Here is a 10,674-nt window from a genome sequence, read left to right on the forward strand (position 1 = left end):
TAACCTGCGCAGATGGGACCTCTGGGAGCTGTTGGAAAGCTTTAATTCTCGCCTCTAGCCTGGGTAAAACACATCAGTCCTTACACCAACCGTTGTGTCCGGTGCCAGCATGTGGCACTTTTTAATAGTCTTTTAATAGTGAGACCTGAGAAACACCTGAAGATGTGTTTTCTCAGAAGGCCTCTGAGTAGCAGGACCGTGTCACTGCTTTGGGCTCCTCCTCGCAGCAGAATCTTCCCGTTCCACTGGAAATATGTTCAGGCTGTGGCAACCCAGACGCACGAGGAGGGACCAGAGAGGAATCGCCTTCACCAGGCCGACACTAAATCTTACTTTCTGAAACAAGATTGGGATGGCCAGCCCAAGGGGTGCTGCAGGTTGCTTCCATGCCAACTTGAATTTACCACATCACATCGGTCAAGACTAGGAAAGCAGAAGTGTTTTTCAGAGTGAATCCTCCTTTTCCCCCATCCCAGGAGGCACAGACGGTGCTGCCCAGCTGGGGGTCTGAGTCTTCCTGCCTAGAAAATACCCCAAGGTTTTCCTGTGCTGGGGAGTACCACCTATAAACGCAACTGTGCACAAAAACACCACAGTGTCGCCTGCTGGATTTACAAATGGCCTAAATGGATGGTTGTGTCCAAGAGAGGAGCCTCCCGTCTTTGTCCCGGGCTTTGAAGCTGAGCAACGGTGAGTGAAGCATCAGGACGGTTCCCAGGCCGAGTACACAGAAACCTGGCAGTAGTCTGGACTACAGAAAAATTCTGACTTTTAATATATTCAACACAGTTTTGCAGATCAAAAAACCGTGTCTTGTAAGAGACTTCCTAAGAGAGACACACACACATATATATTTTTAGAATGCAAATAACTTGGCTTTATGTAAGAACTGAGTACCAGAACTGAATCTGTCATTTGCAGATACACAACTGGGACTGGATTACTAATTCACAGCACGGAATACCAAGATTTGTCCTTTTTCCAGGCATCATTAATAAAGCAGCAGTTTCAGGATTTTGTTTTATTTAGCCCCGTTGTTCTTTATATTAAAAACAGTGCCTTGGAAGCCTTAACACCTCACTTGGAAAAATAAGTTTCTCTAATTGTACCCCTGTTTTGGCATACATTTGAGAGTAGTCATTCACTTGGTAAGAAATGCTATTTGTTGCATATTAATTAGAATTTATATAATGATTTGTACAGCAGCTACGTAAGCATAAACAGTGTAGAGCTAAACAAGTATTAATTTATAGATTATTTGCGTTGCTGTAGGCCAGTGTGGGGGTCAGTCCCAGCTGTAAATAACAGCAGCGCATTGCTCTGCTGCAGCCATTTCTGTAGCCCAGTAATTCAGCATAGGAATTAAAGGCATTTTAGCCAGACTTTAGAGAAGTATTTACCCTTAAAAACCTGTAGCTCCAGTATTACTTGAGGGATAAGGATCAACTTTTATGATGCCTTAAAAGTTAGGTAGGAAATATTTTGGTGCAGAGCCTCAGAGAGGTTAGGTATGTCATCCAGCAAAATGAGGAGAAAACACACGTGGATCTCATGGATATATTACTTCATAACTTAAAACTACTTTCCCATGTTGTACTCCTTAAATCTTTTAAGTATGGCATGATGAAATCCTTTTCATAAGAGCAGCAAGGGAATAAACCAATTTAACATAGTCTCTTTGTGGGTTTAAATTACCTCTTTTTACTGTTGAAATTCTGAATTCTTTTTTTCTGCAGTTGAATAAAAATCCATCTATCCATTTAATGTGTAATAAGCCTCTTTCTCCTGCACTGATATTTCCAGACTTTTTCAGCGACTGGTGAAACTTAATGCGATGGTTCTCTGAAAATACTTCACTTTTTTTTCTTTTTGAACCCTCTTTAGTTCATTTATAGTTCATAAAAGCTAAACATTTCAGCAGTGTTGCCAGGAAGCTGCGGATGCGGCTGGACCCAACCTGCAGCATCTCCTGCTCTTCCCTGGAGCTGCAAGGTGAGCCCAGGAAACGCTTTGCACTGCTCCAAATTCTTTACTATTCATGGCAGCAGAACCAAAATAAAATAAAATCTGTTTCTAATGGCATAGCCAAGACCTTTTCAAAGCTATGGCGCCTGTTTAAAACCATAGAGTAACGGGTGTGTGGTAATAGGGATGTAAAAAGTGTGGTGATGGTGTTTCCCCTTCCCTCTCTCCCCATCCCTTGGTAATCCAGATGGCTTAATTAATTTTGAGTTTTATAGGTAGGGGTGAAGTGTGTCAGAGATGTCGTTCCATATTTAAAAGTGAATTATCCCTTTGTGTAAAAAGAGCAGAGCGTATTTGTTGAGGTCATCCTGAAAGCATCATCACTAAAAATTATCTGCTGATGCAGAAAATTGGATTTATTCTTCTGTTAGCATTTCCATAAAAATACAATTATATATAAATTTATGTTCTCTAAAAGCTTGTAGTAAACTAGGCTTTCAGAAAATAAGACACTTATCTTTTAAAGTCCAGTTTTAAATGACCAGATGGTGCTTACAGTATGGCAACATAAAACTGGTGAGAGATAATTGATTATTTCCATTTAAAACAGGGGGGGTGAAACTTGAGGTGAGCTCCTTTTAATTGCTGTGTAGTTAACTCCTGCCTCCCAGCAGAATATCAGCAATATCTGCAGCACCTTGTTGAGGTCACCGTGGGCCATCCCAGCACCCCCGGGGCTGCACAAGCCCCCCTGGCTCCACTGCGGAGCGGCCCCCAGGGCTGTCAGATGGGGCTGCAATTAAGCAACGGCTTTAAAACTCAACTCAGCAGCTCGGATGCTGCGACTTACTAGGGAGGTGAAATTAAACTTCGGTTTAATAAGGATTTTATGAAGTGTATCTTAAATATTCTTGCGCATTTGAAAAATGCACAAGTCATTTGTTTGAAGGACTTCATTCCTCAGCAAAAGTAGGCTCTTCTGAGCAAATGTGCTTGTATCACTTCAATTTTGGGATTTATTTTTCGTGTTGCTCAGCCTTGCTCTTTGTTGGGGCTGTAACGGTGGCGTTGGAGCATGCATGCTTCACGGAGCAGGAAAAAATAAAATCCTGAGAGAGAGTTTACATAGTTTCTGCCTTCTCCTGGGGGACCAGGACACGTGAGCCCTGGAGCGTGTCCGTGGAGGTCCTGTCCCCAGGGGCAGGCCCGACCTTTCCCAGTCTCTCCTTTGCTTCTTCTGGTGGCTCCGCTGTCCCCACCGGGGCTCCGGCTGTGAAGTTCTCTGTTACCAGCCTGCTTGCTCCTCCTCATACACACCATTGTTTTAAAAGTGCATTTGAGGTGCAGGAACATCAAGAATTGATCCAGCCTTGAGCGCTGAGTTTCTTCTCAGAGAGCCTGTGCTTTAAAAAACAACAACAAAAAAGGCCAAAAATAGCCATCCCTTTCTGGGTAGGTATCTCAGTGATTTCAGCTGTGTGAACTGTGACTATCTCTAGGCTTCAGATTTTGATTATAGGGCTGTTTTGTTGGAAATCCCTTTTTCACGGTGCTGGGTAGGTGGTGGTTATATTCTGCTGAGGATTTGTCTTCCCCTTATGTGCTGAGGCCGGTGAGTTTGTTCGCTGATTCCTGGTGGCCGCCGAGCATCTCATTAACATCAACTGTTTTATTTAGAGGCCGTTTCTTTGCATCTTTTGCATTTGGTGCAACGATCTGTTGTCGCAGCGGGGAGGCGAATCACGACTCGGTACATTTGATCTCATTGCTCAGGGAGAGCTGGAAAAAGCCATATTTTCTTCTAGGTGTCCCCGCCTGTCCCCGTTGCACCGAGCACCGTTGCAGCGTGCACATGACAGTGCTCCTGCTGAACCAGCCCCTCTGGGGCTCCCAATTAGCAGAACCACCAGCTCCTGGAAGCACCACTTCTCAAAATCCTCTTCCCTCTCTTTTTTTTTTTTTTTTTTTTTAGGTATGGTGTGAATATGCGTTGCTTGGCAGCTCGGGTCAACTACAAGACTCTGATCATCATCTGTGCCCTCTTCACACTGGTGATGGTGCTGCTCTGGAACCGATGCTCCTCTGACAGAGCCGGCCCGTTCCCCCGCAGCCTCGCCGGCCCCGAACGCCGAGGAGCCGCTGCCTCTGAGAGCGACCTGGCCCGGCAGCAGAGCGAAGAGGCATCTCCCCAGGAGCAGCAGAAGGCTCCCCCCATTGCAGGAGGCTTTAACAGCAACAAAGCCCCGGGGCTGAAGTACGAGGAGATTGACTGTTTAATCAATGACGAGCACACCGTTAAAGGGAGGAGGGAAGGCAACGAGGTCTTCCTGCCATTCAGCTGGGTAGAGAAATACTTTGAGGTTTATGGGAAAATTGCTCAGTACGATGGTTATGACAGGTTTGAATTCTCTCATAGCTACTCCAAAGTATACACACAGCGAGCACCTTACCACCCCGATGGGGTCTTCATGTCCTTCGAGGGCTACAACGTAGAGGTTCGCGACAGAGTGAAGTGCATAAGTGGTGTTGAAGGTTTGTGTTGAGTATTTTATTTTTAATAGTTGAAATGCTTCTTAAAAGTGGGTGCTATCATTTGAGATGCAAACTGATCTTAATTTTGTTGTAATAGTGTTGATAAAACCCACTTACTTTGGGAAATCAAGCGCAGTCTCTGCTTTGTACCAGGTTTACCTGCTCCCATCCTGCATCTCTGGTTTTACTAGTTACAACAGACTCCGGAGGTGCCAGGACGCTTCTCTTACAGTGCTGCTGTCAGGTTTTGGCATTGCTGTTGACGCTTGTCATCTCTGTCGGGGAGCTAAAATTATTTTAAAATATAAAATTAAATTAAAAGGAGCCTGGCCCTGCTGTCTGAGAAGACTCCTTCTTCCCTGCGGGCACAGATACAGCCCCACGCTCTGAGCCAGACAGCACTGCCAGCACCTGTGGAACAGCCTGGCCACTCATGGGTGGCTTAAATATCGGATATTTGTCTTCAGGTTTAACAATACCCCATCTCCTTGTGGTGCTGAAGACACAGGAGTCAAACCCTCTCTGCTGGGCTGCTCCAGAACAAGCAGGGAGGGTTTAAGTTCTTGAGTGGGATTAGCTCTTGCTAAAGCTTGTCCTGCACACGAGTCTGGGTAAATTGGCATCGCCGTGCCCAGGGCAGGCAGGACATCACCTCGCCTCATCCTGTGAAAGGTCCTTCCACCCGCAGCAGGGTGAGGAGGTTTTGGAGAACTGCTGGAGGGTGGTCAAAAGCTCTCCAGCCACTGAAGTGTCCCTGGGTAAAATTAATACATGGTAAAACCTTTCCAATTTGCACTTTTGCTAAACCGTGCAATCAGTAATTAGTACGCAAGGTCTTCCAGCGTCTCGGCAAAGATTTGATCTCAGAAAATTCTTGTCGAGCTTCATATTAAAAAATTAATGACTTTATAAAACTGTTATGGAATGTGACACTGTGACCTCTCATAAATTAAAGACCAGTTTTCACTTAAGGAATAAAATACATTAATTTTCATGCAGCTCAGTGATGCTCTGCTGTGTCGATATGAGCTCTTCCTATGATACGGTCACTGCAGAAAGCTGGCCTGTCTTGCAGTTAATTTGTCTGTAAAGGAGTCACATAAACAAATGTATAGGGTATGTTAGTTGGTTTTGTTTTTAAGGTTACTCTCACATTTTTATTATTTGTTTTTAAACTCTCATTCTTGTTCCATCTGCTGAGGAAGCGAAACAGGGCTCTGAAACTCAGAGCTTTCCCCAGGGTGCAAATGCATCCTGGTAGCTACACATGACTATGTGTGAGTGTTGTCCTGCTCAGGGTTTACACCCACTGTGGGAGAATGAGGAGCTGCTTTTCCTTTCTCTTTGGTACAGTTGTTGCTCATTAAATGCAGCTTGTGAATATGAATAATAGCTGTGAGTGCTGGTTTTGTTGTTGGGGTGTGGGCTCGGACCTGGGTCTTGGAGTCCAGTTTTTGCGTGAAATGTGGAAGATGTGCAAGATGCCCTTGCAACTGGACTCCACAGTTCTTGTGAGGTTCTTCAGCAAAAAGCTGAAATTCAGTAAGATCTATCTGAGACCCAGGACAGATTCTGCAGCCTCTTGCCTTGCCAGATGTGTGTGCTGGGAACACAGGGTGCTGTGTGTAGCTGCTCATGACTTAAGCCTTGAGAGAGCAGCAAGTTTAATGCTCGACAATGTGGTTATTTTTCTATAAACCTTGCTTGTTCTGCAGCATGTGATTTAGGAGCTGTCACTATGAAACGTGGTGCCAGGGCCTGGGTTTTGTAAAGGCGATAGAATTATTGGCATCCAGCAAACAGGTCGGAGAAGAGAAATAGTTGTAGTTTGTAGGGAAGGGGTTTTAATATTAAAACATGTTCTCAGACAGCTTTAGGCTCTTGCCTTGCATCATTCCAGCCCTAGAGATTCTCATATTGCTGCATGATGGAAAAAAACTTGTGTTATATTTTCACCTTCTCCCTTTCTGCAAGGTTAATGTGTTGTTATGTCCTATGACCTGGAGAATTTAATCTTGTCAACTTGTATAAATTTCAAGTAAAGCTCTTATAGCAGATTTCTTTTTTTGCATCTTTCAGTCTCAGTGAATGCACCCTTAACTGAAAATGCTTAGCGATAATGAGCGGGCTGGCTTCCGGGAGTGAGATAATACATGGTATTTAAATATCTCCCATGATGGTTTTCTCTTTAGGGAGCAGTAAGCCATCACATCTTCATTGGCAATATTTATTAGTAACACAAAGCATCAAAATATGTATGAAAATGTATCTTTTTATGTTTAGTTTAAGTAATCTTTTCATTATACCAGATTTCAGAAGAAACTGGTTTCTGAGCTTGACGTTGCCCAGGGGAAAAATGGTGCAAATGCCAACTTGTTTGTTTTCATTTTTTTCTTTTCTTATGTGCTTGCAAAGGTTTGCAGTGCTAAATATCCCTGGTTTCCTGAAAGAGGGTCCTAGTGGTCTATTCCCACTTTGGATTCATATTTAAAGGGTGTGGAAATTTTGTCCCAAGTAAAATTCAGGACTTCAGGAGAATCCTGGGTTTATCCCTATCTGAAGTATCCAGTGCTTGCTTGCCTCTGGAGGTATGTGTAGAAATAAAACTCCTCCACCCAGTTTGTTCTCATTTCCCCCCAACCAGTGATGCAATAGGCAGTTTTTGGCATGAGGGTTTTTCCACCCAAACCCTGAGGCTGCAGCTCCTGGGAGCTGGTGAAGGGCAAGCAGAGGAGAGGCCAGGGCACAGCAGTGTGTTATCTGCTAACGATCCTAACGGAGGGTGGAAATTTTTCATCCAGCATGGCTACATGATGTTGTCTGAGCTCATTCGATGGGTTTTGCATGTGAAATTTAATGCGTCAGGCTACAGAAGATGCACTCCGTGGTCTTTCTGCTTTGAATCCTCTAAAGAGCTTGTGCTCCAGGAGGTTCTTCTGACCCATGCAGACTTTTCAATTTAAAATCACCCTAACCCTAAATTAAGAGAGAGAAGTGTGCTTTCCTGCAAGGCTACCGGCTTTTGGGACAGCGAGTCGTGTGTGGAGGGTTAATCCCAGGGCCGGGCTGGAGCAGTAGCTCTGAGGACAAGGGACAGCTTTGGGTGGAAGAACTGGGGTGTATTCTGCTGGCACTGCATGGAGAGCTTGGCTGTCTTCCCCGGGCATCCCTTCAGGCTGCGCTTGTAATGCTCTTAGGGGAGCCAAGGTAATTGGAGCAGATTTGTAGATGCTGGGTAAATTGCTCTTTTAGCATCAAATAACTCTTCCCAAAATCTAGTAATAACATATACACTGAATTTGCAAAGATTTATGTGGCGTTAAAGGGATTGTGTTAGATGTAACATTGGTTGGAGATTTAGTGGTCTCTGGGGTAGGGGGAAGAAATCTGTTAGGGCATTTTAAATGTATTATTTTAAAATAAGTATGATGCTTCAGTAAACAATTAGCATGGAAGACCATGATAAGGACTTCTGCCACTCAAATCTGTTTGGTTTTGACTAGTGAAAGATCTCCATTTAAATGGGATTGATTCAGTCCTCTAGCAGGCTTTTCCTGGAGCCTAGAAATACCATTTGCTAGAAGTGAAGGAGTGATGGGGTAAGGAGGAGGAGGAACATGCAGAGCTGAAACTGCTTGTTTTTTGAAAATGTACCAATTAAAATACTCATTTTCTTCCCCTCCCATAGGTGTGCCATTGTCCACGCAGTGGGGACCTCAAGGCTATTTCTACCCCATCCAAATCGCACAGTATGGGTTGAGTCACTACAGTAAAAACCTGACGGAGAAACCCCCCCATATCGAGGTGTATGAAACGGCCGAAGAGAAGGACAAAACCAGCAGGTCCACGGACTGGACAGTGCCCAAAGGCTGCTCTCTGTCCACAGTCTCTGATAAAGCCAAGTTCACGAATGTCAAACAGTTTGTTGCTCCAGGTGGGTTATCCTAAATGCGTGGCAGCTAGGCCATGTCCATTAGTGGGCACAGATGGCATTGGGGAGCTTGAACTTGCTGGGATTCACAGAATCACAGCATCTCTCAGTTGGAAAAGACCTTGAAGATCATCCAGTCCAACCATTAACCTCACACTGACCATTCTCAACTCCACCAGATCCCTCAGTGCTGGGTCAACCCGACTCTTCAACCCCTCCAGGGATGGGGACTCCCCCCCTGCCCTGGGCAGCCCATTCCAACGCCCAACAACCCCTTCTGGAAAGAAATCCTTCCTCGGAGCCAGTCTGACCCTGCCCTGACGCAGCTTGAGGCCATTCCCTCTTGTCCTGTCGCTTGTTCCTTGGTTCAAGAGACTCATTCCCCCTCTCTGCACCCTCCTTTCAGGAAGCTGTAGAGGGCGATGAGGTCTCCCCTCAGCCTCCTCTTCTCCAGACTAAATCCCCCAGTTCCCTCAGCCGCTCCCCATCAGACCTGTGCTCCAGACCCTGCCCCAGCTCCGTTGCCCTTCTCTGGACACACTCGAGTCATTCAATGGCCTTTTTGTAGTGAGGGGCCCAAAACTGAACACAGGAATCGAGGTGCAGCCTCACCAGTGCTGAGTACAGGGCTATGATCCCTTCCCTGTCCGTGCTTTCTATGCTATTGCTGATATAAGCCAAGATTCGTATGTTTTCATTTACCCTGCATGACTTCCCATTCTTAAGACCTCACCTGAGAATGTTGACTCATTTCTCTACCTCTGGATATTTTCTCCTGTTTTCTCTCCATGTTTTTTCAACATTATTTTAATGAAAAAATGTATGCATGGAGGGCAATGAGAAGCTGCAGTCACGTTTCCTGAGCCTTTCAGCTTCTGTCTCGAAATAGAAGAAGAAAAAAAAAAAAAAAAAAAAAGATGGAACCAGTTTTGAAGCCTGGGAAATGGCGCTGACGTGTGATAAGCAGATGTTGACAGATGATAGATAAGGTCTATTTTCAGCCTGGAGCAAGCGTAGCATGTGCAGCTCTGCGCTTGGACATGGGATGTCTCTCTTCACTGGGATGCAAGTATTTTTGCAAAATTTGGGGATCTTAGTTCTGGCCAACTCACATTGCCTTGTCCGAGGCAACAAGAGGGAGAAGAGGGAGCAGCTGCACAGGTATTTGCAGAGGGCTGGGGAGGATGGTGAAGGTCTGGGGCCGTGTACAGGCGCTCACCTTCATCTGCAGATGTGCAAGATGCATTTTGTTGCCGTCTCTTCCATTTACCATGTTCTGTTTTGTACTTAGCAGGGAAATTCATTATTGCATGCAGGAGTTTCCTTTGTGCTAGGACAGGCTCATTAATAAGGACGTAATGTATTTTTCCTCAATCAATACCCATTAGAATTAATGAGTCCATTACTTAAAAAGACAATGAAGTAATTTTCAGTTGGCACCTTAGGCCTGGGTCTCTGGGGAAAAAAATTGTCGAACATTCTTGTGTCTTTGTAGTAGATAAATACAGGGAGGGGAAAGGCTAAAAGATCTGTTAGGTATTCTCTCCTCATCCTTTATTGACAGCAGAGTAATCTGCGGGGCTTGAAGGCTGTGGTATGCATCCACTGGACTGAGATGGCCTTAAGTAATGGATTTACAGGCGCTTAAAGCTGTGCCAACAACGGGCAGCCTTTAGTTCTTAGCTTCTTAAAACTTTTTTTCTCTCCCCTCTGAACAGTTCACTTCGTTATCACACAGGCATTTATTTATGAGGAACCATAAAACTTACTTGACAGGAATTGCGAGTAGGGTTTTTTAATTAGATTTTTTTCATAGGAACAAAATGTTGTGTAACAAGGGGCTTCGTTTCTTCTCCTGAAGCAGATGCTGATCTCCAAAACTCGAAGGAGTGAAGCCTTTACTTTAAAAGACTGGAAAACATGACATTCAGTTAAAATAATGGTACTGTAAAGTGTACAATGGCACCTTACAGCACAAGACGTTGCAAAATGCCACAGATCAGTTTGGGAGATGAGGAAAAGTCTCTGCTGGGCAGCAAAAACTGACCCCAACTCGGTGCTTGCATGGAGAAATGTTGATGGAGTATTTCACACACCCAGACGCAGCAGAAAGGAAACAATTGCCTCAAGCGAGAGAATTTTATCCTATGGAAAGCCCTTTCAGATGACTGACTTTAAGTGTTTATCATCCCTCTGTGCCTTCAAAACTACAGGATTTGCACACAACCTTACAAACTAATTAGCCC

At 44.7% G+C, this 10,674-nt stretch overlaps 1 protein-coding gene across 1 annotated transcript in view; it reads left to right on the forward strand.

The window, feature by feature from the left end:
* The window catches only part of GLCE (glucuronic acid epimerase), a 37,485-nt gene that overhangs the window by 22,160 nt on the left and 4,651 nt on the right, over positions 1-10,674 (forward strand). Inside the window, exons 3-4 of the mRNA XM_074917338.1 lie at positions 3,938-4,497; positions 8,186-8,431. Of these exons, the coding sequence (XP_074773439.1) occupies positions 3,951-4,497; positions 8,186-8,431 (793 nt within the window). The 5' untranslated portion in view covers positions 3,938-3,950. The remainder of the gene's footprint in view (positions 1-3,937; positions 4,498-8,185; positions 8,432-10,674) is intronic.

The sequence above is a fragment of the Athene noctua genome, chromosome 13 (assembly GCF_965140245.1).
Source record: "Athene noctua chromosome 13, bAthNoc1.hap1.1, whole genome shotgun sequence".
NCBI classification, from domain to species: Eukaryota; Metazoa; Chordata; class Aves; order Strigiformes; family Strigidae; genus Athene; species Athene noctua.